The sequence below is a fragment of the Rhinoderma darwinii genome, chromosome 1 (genome assembly GCF_050947455.1).
Source record: "Rhinoderma darwinii isolate aRhiDar2 chromosome 1, aRhiDar2.hap1, whole genome shotgun sequence".
Taxonomy (NCBI): Eukaryota; Metazoa; Chordata; class Amphibia; order Anura; family Rhinodermatidae; genus Rhinoderma; species Rhinoderma darwinii.
In genome coordinates, this window is record NC_134687.1 from 41,815,898 (window position 1) to 41,832,871 (window position 16,974).

Below are 16,974 nucleotides of genomic sequence, written 5' to 3' on the forward strand. Positions count from 1 at the left end.
ATTAATTCCCAATGTCCACACTTTTAAACGTGCCCTGAAAACACATCTTCTTAGACAGGCCTATAACATTCCCTAATCTGACTCCCTTCCCTGACCCCCCCCTTTTACATTAGTCATGAGAACTTGACCCCCTCATTCAGCAGTATCCCCACACTCCTCGCACCCTAATGCACTTCATGTCTGTCATACACGGATACTGGCTGATGACCGCCTCATGCAGCTTTATGTGTACCACCCCATGTGTATAAAAATGGCTGGACCATTGTACTTAACAAGCACTTTTTTACATTTTGTGTCTCCCTTATTTCCTCATAGATTGTAAGCTCTTGCGAGCAGGGTCCTCACTCCTCTTGTTTGAATTGTATATTAGTCACTATGTAATGTCTGATATTGTTTGTGCATGTTCCATCTGAATTGTAAAGTGCTGCGGAATATGTTGGCGCTATATAAAGATTATTATTATAAAGATTTTTCGCCTTCTTCTGGATTCACCAGCGTTAACTAGGGTTTCCTGATTTCTAAGACCAGGGCTACAATTAGATTTTTTGTAGTACTATTAATTCATTTTAACTATTGAGCTACATCTGCAGTCCAATTAAATATATTGCGTTGCAAGCAATCTTGTGGACCACAGCTGTCACTTAAGAGTTAAAATCAATAGTACTACAAAAAGTTTCAGTGTAGCCCTGACCTAAACCTGATGTTTGTTTGTCTCTGTCACTATACATCAGCGTCACATAACCACAGCCATACTGTGGACCTACCAAATTTTTGCGCTAATTGATTTCTTAATATATCACCAATTAGCCATAGCGAAGGTTTGCTACAAAGACTGTCTCTCGCTCCGGAGTACCCAGCAAGTCCATTAAATACACAGAAAGTCTATTGATTTTGACTAATGCTTCAGTTCACCTGTGGTGGCGCTGCAGGGGGATTAAACACTTGCACCAGTTCCCCTGCAGATTACAGCTGATTGCTGGGGTCCCATCGGTGAGACTCCAAGTTTTCAGCTGGTCAGACCCTTTGGGTATGTGCACACACACTAATTACGGACGTAATTCGGGCGTTTTTGCCCCGAATTACGTCCGAAAAAAGCGCCTCGATAGCGCTGACAAACATCTGCCCATTGAAAGCAATGGGCTGACGTTTGTCTGTTCACACGAGGCGTATATTTACGCGCCGTTGTCAAATGACGGCGCGTAAATATACGCCCGCGTCAAAGAAGTGACCTGTCACTTCTTTGGGCATAATTGGAGCCGTTATTCATTGACTCCAATGAATAGCAGCGCCAATTACGTCCGTAATGGACGCGGCGTTCAAGCGCCTGCACATGCCGTTACGGCTGAAATTACGGGGATGTTTTCAGGCTGAAACATCCCCGTAATTTCAGCCGTTACGGACGCCCTCGTGTGAACATACCCTAAGACAAAAGACAATATTCCATAGAAGACAACGCCTTCAGTATTAGACTCACTTCACTACTTGACGTCCATCTGGGATTTCTAAATACTTTCATTCTGTGGTGTAAATTCAAGGCTACGTATTTTATAAGATATTAGAAGATACAAGTATTGCCTCCTATGGGATAAAGCATGCACATCTTCAAATAAACACAGGGGAGGGGGACTCAAAGACACACAGATAGGGTATGTTCACACGTAGGGACCAAAACCACCTGAAAATACGGAGTCTATGAGAAAACGGCTCCAAAAACGTCCCAAGAAGTGTCCTGCACTTCTTTTGACGAGGCTGTAATTTTACGCGCCGTCTTTTGACAGCGACGTGTAAAATGACAGGTCGTCGGCACAGTACATCGTAAAGCCCATTGCAAGTAATGGGCAGATGTTTGCCGACGTATTGGAGCCGTTTTTTCAGACGTAATTTGAGGCGTAAAACGCCTCCATTACGCCTGAAAATAGGTCGTGTGAACCCAGCCTAAACGTACACATTGGAGGTTATTTATCAATATTGCCGTAAAAACGTTGCACGCAAAATTTTATAATTGGAAAAATCACTAGACACGTTAGACAATTTACACTTCCTCACGTCACGTCCTTCAAACCAATCTTCCAGCTAAAAATGTCGGGAGTCGCGAATACATTTGGCGCATTTTACAAGTCCTCTTGGCAGGAGACAAGTTTGGAGACTACTGGAAAGTGAACGCTTCGGATGATGAACTGAAAAGTCCTACACACAGAGGAGTGCAGCTAGACAAAGCTTCTCGTTCCCGACACTGAACCGATCAATCATTTTTTTTTTCCCGTATACACAAAAGGAAAAAAAACACGAAAAAAGCCTTATTCTAAATTGCTTGTAAATGAGGCAATGATATATACTTAATTACTGTGTGCGCCTGATGGGAATGTTAAATAAATGTCCGTGTCAGACGGCTCGGGGAGAAATCCGCCATGTGAAGCGATGGGTAGCTTATTTTATTGAGAACACCTGGTCGCATTCATTAACTAATACGATCTAAAAACGTCTGCAGTAATTACAATAGAGGCATTTCAATGTGCACTGACTCCCTCGTCCCCTGTAATGCCGGATGCCTATGAATGTTTATTAACCATGTTGATCCTATGTATTCAAAGTCATTTAAAGGGGATGAAATAAAAAAGCTGCTTTCTTCAAGATACAGCGCCACACTTATCCATAGGTTGTGTTTGGTATTGCATCTTATACTCCTTCGAATTATTGGGGCTTCGCTCTTGGGCACGGCCAGACCATTAGGCTGGACTCACACGTACACGTCCGATACGCCTGAAATGACGGAGCTGTTTTCAGGAGAAAACAGCTCCGGAATTTCAGAAGTAATGGCATGTGCAGGCGTTTTTCGCAGCGTCCATTACAGACGTAATTGGAGTGTTTTTCTATGGAGTCAATGGAAAACGGCTCCAATTACGTCCCAAGAAGTGACAGGCACTTCTTTGACGCGGGTGTCTTTTTTACGCGCCGTCTTTTGACAGCGGCGCGGAAAAAAAATGACCGTCGGCACAGAACATCGTAAGACCCATTCAAATGAATGGACAGATGTTTGCCGGCGATTTGGAGCCGTATTTTCGGACGTAATGGCTGACCATGCAGTGAATGGCGGACCATGCAGTCTCTGGAAAAATCCAAACTGAGCAAACAGGAGACTAAAAGGACCAGCACTTTCCTAGCGACATAGCCACTTTGTTCTAACGACCAGTGCAGGTAAGACTGCTGTGCCCACCATATGACATCAATGTTTGTCGTGGCAACAACCTCTATAAAGTGTATCTCTAATGTTACTGCCATTCTCTACCCAAGAAACATTAGATGTACCCTTCTAAAATAGTCAGGCTGAAGACGGCTCCTATAGTGGTCTGGCAGGGGTCTTCACCTCCTAACAATTACATTCATATTGGAAAAACCCTCCTGAAAAGGTTACTTTTTTTTATTGTAGATTGTTATTTTAGGTCTCAAGTAAATAGAATTGCCACATTTTTCCCACTTATCAGGCTTCTCCCCTCTCCGCATTCCAATACACATAAAATTAAATTTTTCTTTCAACTGAGCTGCACGACCTCTTTTCAGACGTAATGGAGGCGTTTTACGCCTCGAATTACGCCTGAAAGGACGGCTCCAATACGTCGGCAAACATCTGCCCATTGCATGCAACGGTTCTTACGATGTTCTGTGCAGACGAGCTGTCATTTTACGTGTCGCTGTCAAAATATGGCACGTAAAATGACGGCTCGTCAAAAGAAGTGCATGACACTTCTTGGGACGTTTTTGGAGCAGTTTTCTCATAGACTATTGAAAACAGCTCCAAAAATGGCCATGAAAAACGCAGCGAAATACGCGAGTTGCTCAAAAAATTACAATACAATTGCTACTTCTACAACGTTCACACTGAAAAGACGGCTTGCTTGAATCAGTGCAGATGCTGCTGTGATCACAGGACCTCACAGGACTCTACACATAGATGCAATTTCCTGACTGGGTAAGATATCCAGGTCATTCTAGCTTTATCCCTCAGCAGGGAGGAAGTAAATGACTGCAGTAATCCAAGCCTCCTGCTCCGCCCCAGATTGAAATGAATGGAGTGAGCAGACTGCTACTAAAGCTAATGAAAAACATACAGAACTCAAATTTTAAATTGTATCTTAGAAATTTGCATATCCTGAAAGAGGATCATTGGAGACACTCTATGTCTTAATGAAGAGGATTACAATTTTCCAGATTTTGTTGTTTAGACATTTACTTCTTTGTCGATAACGTAGGTTTTGGTTATGTGTGGTATTGCGCCACAATGTTATAGATTTGTTTATGCAAACCATTTTTTTATTTTTTTTTATAGGTTTACCTATGGCGTAGCCGAAAGAATAAAATAACAAAACATAACATTTTACATTTATTAAAATTAGAAAAATATGATGTTTATAAAATGTTAAAAAAAGATTCAGCTAACAATGTTTTTCTTCTTTCTTTCAGAATGACATGGGTAAAAGTAAAAATGAACTCTAACCAGAGATTACGGAAATGAAGGAAAAAAAAGTGCATCACCATTGATGTACTAGTTGCCAAATCGATCAGTAAGGGTATGTTCACACGCAGAGTTTTCAGGCATATTTTGGGGCGTTTACGCCTCGAAAAACACCTGAAAAAACGGAAGCTGAACGCCTACAAACATCTGCTCACTGAAATCAATGGGAAAAACAGCATTTAGTTCATATGGGGCATCTTTTTACACCTCCGTTTTGAAAAACCGAGCGTAAAAAGACGTAGCATGTCACTTGAGGCGTTTTATGGAGCCGATTTTCCATTGAACACTATGAAAAACGCCTCAAAAAACACCTGAAAAGAAGCTCCAAATTAAAAGAAGCTTCATTTTCAGCTTCAAAAACGCCTGAAAATCAGAGGCGGTTTTCTCTGAAATCGGCTCCGTATTTTCAGACGTTTTTGGTTAAGCGTGTGAACATACCCTAACTCCAAATGCTTAAGCGAACCTTTCACCTGCCCATACATGTGCAGCTGAGTGATCCATATAAGAGGCACTACTGCACAAACCTTGTCTCACTTTAATTTTTTTTTTACTATCCTCCTCCGTTATTTAGATATCGGTGCCATTATATTTGGTGCCCGATATGTAAATAACCCCCTGAACTGTCAATGGGCCGTGTAAATGGCATGGGGGCGTCTTACTTATCACTGTGAGGCTGGATTCACACGAGCATGTTCGGTCCATAAAGGATGGAACGTATTTCGGCCGCAAGTCCCGGACTGAACACAGTGCAGGGAGCCGGGCTCCTAACATCATAGTTATGTATGACGCTAGGAGTCCCTGCCTCTCCGTGGAACTACTGTCCCATACTGAAAACATGATTACAGCTCCAGCTCCGCCAACTATACTCTCGCTGCCACGGAACAGAAGAAGAATTTACATTCTTCTTCTCCTCCTCTTCTGTCCCGTGGCAGCAGCCGAGCTCTCCTCCCTCCAGCTCTTGTCAGACAGTGAAGGAAGACGCTGTGACACTATGCGTAGCTGATGGGACAGTGTCACAGCGATAAGTAACATGCCCCCATGCTATTTACACGTCCCATTGACAATTCAGGGTTTTTTCTTTACATATAACGGCACCGATATCTAAATAACGGAGCATAGAATTTTTTTTTTTAAGTGAGACAAGTTTTGTGCAGCAGTGTCTATTACATAGTGCACATGTATGGGCAGGTGAAAGGTTCTCTTTAACGGGGTATTCCCATCCTACAAAATTTTGGCATATCGATTTAATATGCCATCGCTTTCTGATCGCTGGGAGATCCGACCTGTAGGACCCCCACTGATCTTGAGACTGAAGAGGCCGCAGCACTGATTTAGCACTGTATACCCTTCTAAGCTTTCCCTGAACAGCAGCGTTCCTGGCCACATTCCCTTGACTAGAGCTGCGCTGCAGTTCCCTGAATAGCGGGCGGCCGGGAGCACTGCTGCGCAGGGAAAACCAGTGAAGGGGATGCAGCGTGTGCAGGGAAAACCAGTGAAGGCGATGCAGCGTGCGCAGGGAAAACCAGTGAAGGCGATGCAGCGTGTGCAGGGAAAACCAGTGAAGGGGATGCAGCGTGTGCAGGGAAAACCAGTGAAGGGGATGCAGCGTGTGCAGGGAAAACCAGTGAAGGGGATGCAGCGTGTGCAGGGAAAACCAGTGAAGGGGATGCAGCGTGTGCAGGGAAAACCAGTGAAGGGGATGCAGCGTGTGCAAGGAAAACCAGTGAAGGGGATGCAGCGCTAAACCAGCATTGTGACCCCTTCATTCTCAATGAGTGGGGTCCCAGAGTTCGAATCCCCACCGATGAAAAAGTGGTGGCATATCCTAGCGATGTAATAACTTTGAAAAAAAATTGGGTGGAGTAATTCTTAAAAAAAATGTAAAAGAGTCATCAAGTCATTGATCCATGTCAGTTTCGTTCTGCAAAGTTTTCATAGCGAATCCCCAAAGGCTCATACTGGAGAAGAACTGGCCATCAGCCCCTCTATATCCGTTAGAAGTTGCTCGGTTATTTAACGGTTCATTACAGTTATTTTCTAAAGTAACTAAAGAGGAACGTATCATGGATATGTCAGAGTGTAAACTTTCTTCTGTGACGGCCACCTCCACCTCTGTGAATGTATAAGTGCTGGCGGTTTCCGTTAAGTGCGGCTTTGACATCTTGGCGCACTCAGCATTTCTCTTCTCCTGTGGTGTAAGTTCATCTTGCTGAATGACAGTCTGTAATTTGCAATATGAGTTACTATTGCTCCCCTCATAGTCACTCCTTGCATTTTCCACTGAATGATCATGTTCTTGCATAAAAGCGGCTGGAATGTGTGGAGTTAATGAGCCCGAATTCTTCGATTTTCCTGAGGACTCCGCAGCGTTTGGACATTCTTCAGGAGTGATCTGCCCGTCTTCTGTAGGCCTGCAGTGCATATTCTTATGTCGTCTAAGGACAGCGGAGCGAGAGAAGCTTTTGTTGCACACATCACAGGTGTAGGGCTTCTCCCCTGTGTGGGATCTCACGTGCCTGCGCAGATCTCCGGAGCCGGCAAACTTTTTCCCTGGTGAAAAAAAAAGGGTACGGCTATATCAGAGTGTAAAAATTATTCCAACTATTCAATGAAGTGGTGACAAAGAAAGAGAAGGAGTAGAAAATGTTGAAATCCAACATGCCTGATGCCTATTTCCCTCCGACATCTGGTATATATGAGATTGTTGGCCAACTAGGGTTGAACGATACATTGAGATATCAAAACTATTTCGATGTTGTGCGCCCTCAAGCGGTTCAATACAATTAATTAATGTATTTCGATATTAAGCTGCGCAGCCGGCGGCACCGGCCCTGAAGACAGAGAACATGGTGGCACGCACTGCAAAGCGCCCCCATGTTTTGTCTTCAGTGCCAGCCACTCACTAGTGCAGCACCGGCCACACTAATCACATCATGCTGATCGTGCGGTCACGGCAAGTGTGCCCACTCGATCAGTAGCGGGGCAATGGCAGTAATATACAGCTGCAGCCCCGCTCTCTGCCATTATTCCCTTGAATGCCGAATCAAAGCAGACCGCAGCATTCAAGGGGAAAATGAGAAGGGGGGGACCCCACATTGATCGCATCACAGGGATTCGTGACGTGACTGAAGGACATACCATATATGAACCAGCAGCCCAGGGTCCATTGACCAGATTTCCTGTTAGGGAATACTTAGGTATGTCCTAACAACTTCCTGTGTACAAATCAGTACACAGGCTAATGTACTGGCATATACATAAAGGCCAGTACATTACAGTTAAAAAATAGAGAAGTGAAAAAATAAAAGTAAATGTTAAATTTAAAAAAAAAAAAAAAAAACACACACATTTTTTACAATAAACATTGGAAAAATAAGTCTCAATACATACATAAAAATAATATACACATTCAGCATCGTTGCGATCGTAATAACCTGAACAAAAGTATAGCATCATTTATAATTTGTGCACTGTAAAAAAACAAAAAAACTGCTTTCTTTCACATATTAAAGTGAGGCACATGATGTTATGAGTTTTAAACCTCCATGTGCCTCACATGAATGGTAATTAACCCCATCATGTACCTCACACATTAATAAAATGTCGGCCATTATGACTGAGGTACATGATGGGGTTAATTACTATTAATGTGAGGCACATGGAGGATTAAAAAAAACCTCATAAAACCATATGCCTCACATGAGAAAACGGAAGGACTTTTTATTTATTGTAACGAGAATTGGAATACTACACAAAGTATTGGTATTGAAGTCCAAATTCTGGTATCGTGACAACCGTACGGCCAACCCCATCGACATTGTGTATGACCAACTCAAAAGGGTTTCCAGGATAGAACATTGATGGCATATCCTTAGTACAGACCATCAATGTATGATTGGTTGGGTTCCCAGCCCCCGGAAAACCCCCATGATCAGCAGAATGAGGGGGCACGGACCTAGTACTACATCTTAACCACGCTCAGCCACATTGACATGGATTGGCGGAGCTGCAGTTCCAAGCACACCAGCAGTCATATGGACATCACTGTGGAAGGCACAGCATAGAAGGGGCTGTGTCCAACTAGTCGGAGAACATTTTCATAGTCTATTCCATAAATGTTTGATAAGTGAAGTTCCCGTACCCCCCCCCCCCCCCTTACTCCTCTAAACCCAAGGCAAAAGGAGAGGAGGGACCATTTTCCATTAACCCCTTCCCGCCGGATCATGTACGTCATGGAGATGAAGCTGGCTCAGGAGCTGAGCCAGCGACATCACCGCCGGGTGACAGCTGTATGTTACAGCTGGAACCCTGAGGTATCAGGCAGGACCGGAGCTAGCCTCCGATCCGACCGATTAACCCCTCACATGCTGCGTTCAATAGAGATCGCAGCATGTGAGGAGTTTATAGCCACCGGCACCCCAGCAACGTGATCGCTGGGTTGCCGGTGGCTGAAAAGCCGATCGGAGGGCTAATGCTTGCCTCCCGATCAGCCTGTAACGGAATCCTCCTATGCCCCGTCATCGGCGGGACCCAGGAGGCTTCCGGTACCATCGGCAAGATGGCGCCGCCTCAGCTTCCGGCTCAGAAGCTGAGCCGGCGTCATCAGCAGTGGGTGTCCGCTGTATGTTACAGCGGACACCCCGATCTATCGCCAGGAACCGGAGCTAGCTCCGATTCCTGGCATTAACCCCTTCGATGCAGCGATCCATCCATTGTGATCGCTGCATCCTAGAGGTTTGTAGGGAATCGGCAGCCTTGCCATGCGATGGCAAGGCTGGCGACTGTTACTATGGAAACAGGAGCCCTAACAATGGACTCCTGTCTGCCATTACGTAAGCTGATTAGGCCCCGCCCAGAGGCGGAGCCTGAACGGCTTGCTGTCAGTGAAAAACTGACAGTTCCAATACATTGCACTAGATAGGTAGTGCAATGTATTAGAACATCAAACAAACAGTTGGATATACAAGTCCCCTAGTGGGACTAAAGAAAAGTGTAAAAAAATGTGTAAAAAAAGTCAAAATAAAAGTTGTAAAACATACAATAAAAGTTTCAAGTAATAAAATAAAACACAATCACCCTTTTTCCCTTATCAAGTCATTTATTATAGAAAAAAATAATAAAGCCATACATATTTGGTATCGCAGCGACCGTAACGACCTGAACTATAAAAATATTATGTTATTTATCCAGCGCAGTGAACGCCGTAAAAAAAAACCTCAAAAACACTGCCATAATTACTGTTTTTTTGGTCACTGTCTTCCAAAAATTGAAATTAAAAAGTGATCAAAAAGTCGCATGTATCCAAAAATGGTACCAATAAAATCTATACCTCGTCTCGCAAAAAACAAGCCGTCACACAGCTCCATCGATGAAAAAATGTAAAAGTTATGGCTCTCACAACTTGGCGACAGAAAAAATACATTCTCTTTACAAAAGTAATTTTATTGTGCAAAAAGTTATAAAAAAGTTCTATAAATTTGGTATCACCGGAATCGTACTGACCCACAGAATAAAGGTAACATGTAGTTTACAACGCATGGTTGACGCTGTATATAAAAAAAAAACTAAAAAACTATGGCAGAATTGCTGTTTTTTTTGTCACCTTGCCTCCCAAAAAAAGGATAAGTAATCAAAAAGTCGCATGTACCCCAATATGTACCAATAAAAGCTACAGCTCGTCCCGTAAAAAAAGAGCCCTCATACCACTACGTCTATGAAAAAATAAAATAAGTTAAGGCTCCAATAATTCAGGAAAGAAAATTATCCAGTTGTGAAGGCCCGAGGGGAACGTTTCTTCTGTTTCAAAAGGCGATGTATCAAGGCACTAAAATTAGGGAACCAGGAAGGGGAGGGCCCAAACATATCTGCTGGAAGCGACGGTGCCCGTATTATACCAGGACAACACTTTCCCGGCAAAATTCCCCAAACTGCAAAGGTGCGGAGTGTGGACCAAAAGGGGGATAAGGAAGGACATTTATCAGTGCGACACCGGCCTGTGCAGAAAGGATCGATCACAGCGTAATACACATCTATGGATCATTTTATTATTTTTTTTACATTATTATTATACCACCTGACTATGCCCCTGATGTACTCTGCCCAGCTCAGATATGCCCCACATTATAAACGGAAACAACAGTGATACTCCAAACAAAACTATTACCAAGCAAATTCCACGCTCCAAAACCCAAATGGCGCTCCTTCCCTTCTGAGCCCTGCCGTGTGCCCAAACAGCATTTTATGACCACGTGTGGGGTATTGCTGTACTCCAGAGAAGTTGCTTTACAAACTTTTGGGTTCTTTTTTTCCTTTATTTGTTGAGAAAATTAAAAATTTGGAGCTAAAGCTACGTCTTATTGAAGAAAAAGGATTTTTTTTATTTTCACTGCCCAATTCTAATAAAATCTATGAAACACCTGTGGGGGCAAAATGCTCACTACACCCCTAGATGGATTCCTCAAGGGGTGTAGTTTTCTCAATGGAGTAACTTTTTTGGCGTTTTCACTGTTTTGGTACCTCAGGGGCTTTGCAAATGCGACAGGGGCTCCGCAAACCATTCCTGCTCAATTTGAGCTCCAAAAGCCAAATAGCGCTCTTTCCCTTCTAAGCTCCGCCGTGTGTCCGAACATCCGTTTATAACCACATGTGGGGTATTGTTTTACTCGGGAGAATTTGCTTTACAAATGTTGTGGTGCTTTTTCTCCTTTAGTCCTCGTGAAAATTAGCTAAACCTACATTATCTTTGAAAGAATGACGATTTTTATTTTCACGGCCTACTTCCAATAATTTCTGCAAAAAACCTGCGGGGTCAAAATGCTCACTATACCCCTAGATAATTTCCTCAAGGTGTGTAGTTTCCCAAATGGGGTCACTTTTGGTGGATTTCCACTGTTTTGGCACCGAAAGAGCCCTTGAAACCTGACATGGTGCCTAAAATATTTTCTAATAAAAAGGAGGCCCAAAATCCACTAGGTGCTTCTTTGCTTCTGAGGCCGGTGCTTCAGTCCATTACCGCACTAGGGCCACATGTGGGATATTTCTAAAAACTGCAGAATCTGGGCAATAAATATTGAGTTGCGTTTCTCTGGTAAAAACTTCTGTGTTACAAAAATAATAGATTCAAAATGAATTTCTGCAAAAAAAAAAATGTAATTTGAAAATTTCACTTCTACGTTGCTTTAATTCCTGTGAAACGTTTAAAGGGTTAAGAAACTTTCTAAATGCTGTTTTGAATACTTTGAGGGGTGAAGATTTTAAAATGGGGTGACTTTTTTGGGGTTTCTAATATATAAGGCCCTCAAAGCCACTTCACAACTGAACTGGCCCCTGTAAAAATAGCCTTTTGAAATTTTCTTGAAAATGTGAGAAATTGCTGCTAAAGTTCTAAGCCTTGTGACGTCCTAGAAAAATAAAAGCACGTTCAAAAAACGATGCCAATCTAAAGTAGACATATGGGGGATGTTAACTAGTAACAATTTTGTGTGGTATAACTGCCTGTCTTACAAGCAGATACATTTACATTTAGAAAAATGCACATTTTTGCAATTCTTCACAAAATTTTGGTGTTTTTCACTGGTAAATATTGAATTTATCGACCACATTTTTCCACTATCATAAAGTCCAATGTGTCACGAGAAAACAATCTCAGAATCGCTTTGATAGGTAAAAGCGTTCCGGAGTCATTACCACATAAAGTGAAATATGTCAGATTTGAAAAAAATGGGTCTGGTCCTGAAGGCCAAAATGAGCTTGGTCCTGAAGGGGTTAAAGTCTAAGGAAAGTGATGGAACCAGCCAAGCAATAGCACCTGGTTGCTTCTGCACCTCCCATAGACTTGTCGCCGCTCTTATCAGGCTCCCACCTATCAGATATTTGTGGGGTGTCCTATTCTATTCTCGCAGCCCCCTATCTGAGACACTACACCTCTTCCCTGCCCAATAGAGGATATAGAGAATTTCTGCTCTACCATGAAATAAACGCTCCTCACCACATGTCAGGCAGCAGTATGGTTTCTCTCCAGTGTGCCGAATCCGGTGCTTGATTAGTTTTCGGTGCATGTTAAACGATTTCCCGCAGTCATCGCAGGTGTAGAACTTGTCAGCTGCGTGCGTCTTTTCATGCTCCTTCAAGTTGCTGACGTTGCTAAACCCTGGAAGACGCACACTTCAGTTGAGCATTTATTTGTGATATATTAATATTTTTTCTTGTAAACCTTTGAATACTTTACCTCGACCACAGATGTCGCACAAGTGAGGCTTCTCTCCTGTATGAATGACAATATGGCGCTGGACATCACCCGAAACTGCAAATCTAGGAAACAGAATTATTACAGGTCACTCAATAACTTGTCTGTTTTATATAAATATTAACAGTACTGTGCAAAATATATATATAAAAATGGCAACTGCAATACCACACACACCCTGTGGACAAGTGTGGCACTGTTTTTGGAAAAATAAATAAATAAATTTAAAAAAATAAATAAAATTAAAAAAAAATTGGCCAGGTTTGCCTAATCCTGGGCAACTCCTGTAAGTAGGGTACTGTCCTACTGCATGCCTCCTTGATAGATGGTATTGATAGAAGGGCATCTGTTAGATCTGTTTCTCAGTATAGAGAATTCCAATAATTCGGACCAAACCACCAACCCAGTTTGCAGAAATACAGTCCGAAACCTGCAGGTCCCTTCACCGACGGCTACAGAGATACTTCAATATTTCTACTCAGCAGACCTGGGTACTTGGGGCCATTGTTTTAACATCCGCTCTTTTATGAAGGCCACCAGTGACACGTCTACATTAGACCACACTGCGATGTACTTGGGTTTCCAGTGGTTTGTGTGACTTCAGCCGATACTATTGCTTCACTGATTGTGAATGGAGTCAATGAGGTTAATGTGCGTCTCATGTGCGGTGTTCAATGTCGTTCATTCCTTTGGCACAACTTGGAGAGCACATTGGGAAGTTCCGGTCTCATCAGTCTACTGATACGAATACGCAAATTATAAAATAAACATACAAGACCAAATCTATATAAACAATACATAGGGCGCCTTTTGCATTTTAAGATATATATATATGTAATCCTTTCCCGCCCAAGATTGGGCAGGATACTATATAATCTCCGCTATCCAGTGCTGCGCCCCTGCCGGCCTTCCTCTGGGCTCCGGCACTGGACGACGTAGGACACGTCTGGCAATATATTTTAAAGGGACATTGCCCTCTGGTCCAAGCCTAAACCTCAGGTTTGTCCTTTTTGCGTCTGCTGTATTTGCCTCTTGACCTCGGTTAAGAATTTTCTACCTCCTGACTTCGCTCCTGCCTTGCCTGGTATTCTGCAATTTATCCATATTTCGATAGCGGCTCCGTTCCCAGATTACGACTTGCTTGTCTGGGACTGCTTCCCGGTATGGACCCTTGGCTACCCTGACTGCTGCATCAGCTCTACTCCACTTCTCTATGGGACATCCTCTGCAGTGTACCTGCCATTAACCAGTGGGCAGCGACATGGGGATCCAACTGGCATACCTGCATACCTCCCAACTCCATACCTCCGTGAGGGTAACAGGGTTAAGGACAGGAGAGTTTGTTAGAAGGCGTCCCCTCAATTAGCCAGTTCTAAACCTGTAGCGGCATAAAGGTTGCACTATCTGGGTCAGTTCCATAACTCATAAACCCTATATAAAAGGGCTCCAGTGGCTGCACCATCCCCGTAAGTCCTTTATCTGTCACCTCCAGCCCCTACAATGAAATCATTCTAGAACATTGTGTGATGCGTCGTATGTAACAACCTGACGATGTGCGGCGTCAGGACCATGTATGAGGCGCAACACAGGCCGTCTGATGTGGCAGCCTGAGGGGGATCCATGGCAGGCCCTGTCCTGGCCCTCTTCCCCTTGGGGCCCAGTCACACCTACTGCGACTGCCTTTGTTACGCCACTGCCTACTGTACCCGGGGCACCTCTCCATGCCCGATTTCAGCCTAGGCAGGAGAATTAAATGGAACTAACGGATGACATCACAAATCATTTCTAAAGTTGATGCAAGTATTACTTACAGGAATTACACATAAATACAATGAACATGTATTTCAAAGCGGTTTATACCAGAAATTCAGAGAAGGAAAAAAATAACATGTTCATATAACGTGAACATACCTCTTACCACAAATCTCACATATATAAGGCTTTTCACCAGAGTGCCGTCGTAGGTGAGTCTGAAGATTACCAGCCTGAAAGGGAAGACAATGTAAAGAGCCAAATCCCAGAGAGGTGACATTACAGCAGAGGGACACACTCCCCCTAGTGGACAGAGAGTGCATTAGCACAATCTCATCCTATTCTATAAATAATACAGCACAATAGCAATGAACAAAGGAAAGGGGGACAACAAAGGACAAAAGGAAGAGAAGCCGCAAAAGCAAATCAGGTACAGTACAGGGAAATAAAGTCAGCAGCTGTAACCTAAAATAAAGACAATATCATGTACATTTATTTTCAGTAAATACATGTTGGATACATGATGCACCATGATTTAACCCTTCACAGCTGCCACATAGCAGTTACAATTTATTATAGATGTGATGTCTCACCTGGGAGAAGTGCTTCCCACAAACACTACATTCAAAGGGCTTCTCACCTATAAAGAAACAGGTAAGGAGTTTACATGGAAGTATCAGATATGGTACGTCTGTCTTCTAGTGCCCTAACGTCTCCGAGTCAGTAATGGGCATCGGGGTGAAGATAGATAAAGTCTAGTTGGGTAATAAGGCCAAATTAGATTTGCCCTATAACCCATTGGTATTGAACTAATTAAAGAAAAAGTCAGATATAAAAAGTCTGCAGATCCATATTCTTGTCCATAGGGGGCAGTATTACATTATGTATTACATTTGTAATTGAGTCAAATTCGTTTCACAGACTCACAGCTAAAGAGGCTTGAAAAGGACGACCACATGTGGTCAGAGCAGTTGACAGTTCCCTTCCCCCACTCGGAGCCCCGAAGAAAGCACCTCTGAAGGTGAACAGCAAGCAAAGTGTCCTCCATGCTGTGCTACTGATATTAAAAATGTGATATTTACTTTGAATATAGCTGCTCTTTAGAATTGATGGCCTAAACTTGAGAGACCATCAATATTAAAAATCGGTGGGGGTCAGACTCTTAGAACCCCCGCCGATCAGTTTTCTGAAGAGGCGGTGTCACTTGTCTTCAAACAGCTGATTGGTGGGATGCCGAGAAAGGGAACCCCATTAATCCAATATCCACTGCTATATGTATCTTAGTGCACTGCATTTAATGGGGTATTCTCAGAATTGGAAATTAGCACCCATCAACAGGATAGGCATAATGATCTGATCATTGGGGGCTCCATCGTGGGGACCCCCACCGATCTCGAGAACGGGTGTCCAGATCCCCCTGTTCCTCCTCACTGCTCGACCTCCGCTCCATCCAAGCTCCTTCTCACTGTAGGCGATGCAGTGAAGAGAAACGGGGAGTTTGGGACTCCCATTCTTGCGATCAGTGGGGGCCCTATGGATAGGTGATAATTGTCGATTCTGGTACAACCCCTTTTAACTCTGAAAGGCCAAGGCTATGTTCACACTGCCAGAGGCTCCTCTGTTAGAAGTCCCGGCAGATTTGAGAGTAAGAACACTGCTGCATGCAATGCTTTTCTTACTGTCAAAACGATGGAAAACATAATGGAAGCTGACGGACCCTAGAATAAGTCAATGGGATCTGTCGGTGCTGGTGGTATAGGTCACAGGTAGTCGTGCAGCAGCAGGAGGTGCGAGACGGCTGTCAGTGACTACTAGGGTGGCCAGAGAAAAGCGGATTCTTGCTGCTCCTACCTAACCAGTGAGAACGGTGTATACAATATAGGGGGCTGCAGTGCTTCCTCTTGTGCTAATCCCAGCAATCAGGTCAACCTACACATATTATACATCAAAATAAATGTCCGATCATTATGACCCAATATAGGGACTAGAATTAAGGGACACTTAGATTGAGAATTATTCATTTGTTTTTGGGAAGCCTCAAGACTGCACCAATGATGAGAGACCTTGGTTACGATCGGATATTTATTCGGATGTAGAATATGTGTAGGTTGACCGGATTGCTGGGATTCACTGCTGCTCCTCTATTGTATACACAGTTCTCAGTGAGCCGTGTGGATTTCGCAGCCGAGAAGCTGGGCGCAGTAAGAAAACGCTTCTTTCCAGACAACCTACCAGTCACTGACAGACAGATGTCCCTTCCTGCTGCACCTGCGGCTGTGCAGCTTCTAAGGCTCATTTGCTTATGGCGGGATGCGTTGCATGTCACCGGCGCCCTGCAGACCCCATTGGCTTAGAAAGACTCTCTACATTGCTGCGAATACAAAACCTACAGCACGTCTGTTATGTGGCAAATCCACCGTAAATGGTAAACTCAATGGAAATCAGCAGCACTAGATCAAAAGACATA

The 16,974-nt window shown here is 43.5% G+C and overlaps 1 protein-coding gene across 2 annotated transcripts in view; it reads right to left on the bottom strand.

Annotated features, from left to right (window-relative positions):
* Nucleotides 1–4,405: 4,405 nt before the first annotated feature.
* The window catches only part of ZBTB49 (zinc finger and BTB domain containing 49), a 30,780-nt gene continuing 18,211 nt past the window's right edge, over nt 4,406–16,974 (bottom strand). For both annotated transcript variants that reach the window (XM_075858066.1, XM_075858057.1), the window contains 5 exons: nt 15,101–15,147; nt 14,667–14,740; nt 12,738–12,820; nt 12,498–12,659; nt 4,406–7,060 (listed from right to left, as the gene is read on the bottom strand). In XM_075858066.1, coding sequence (XP_075714181.1) covers nt 6,408–7,060; nt 12,498–12,659; nt 12,738–12,820; nt 14,667–14,740; nt 15,101–15,147 — 1,019 coding nt within the window. In that variant the 3' untranslated portion in view covers nt 4,406–6,407. The remainder of the gene's footprint in view (nt 7,061–12,497; nt 12,660–12,737; nt 12,821–14,666; nt 14,741–15,100; nt 15,148–16,974) is intronic.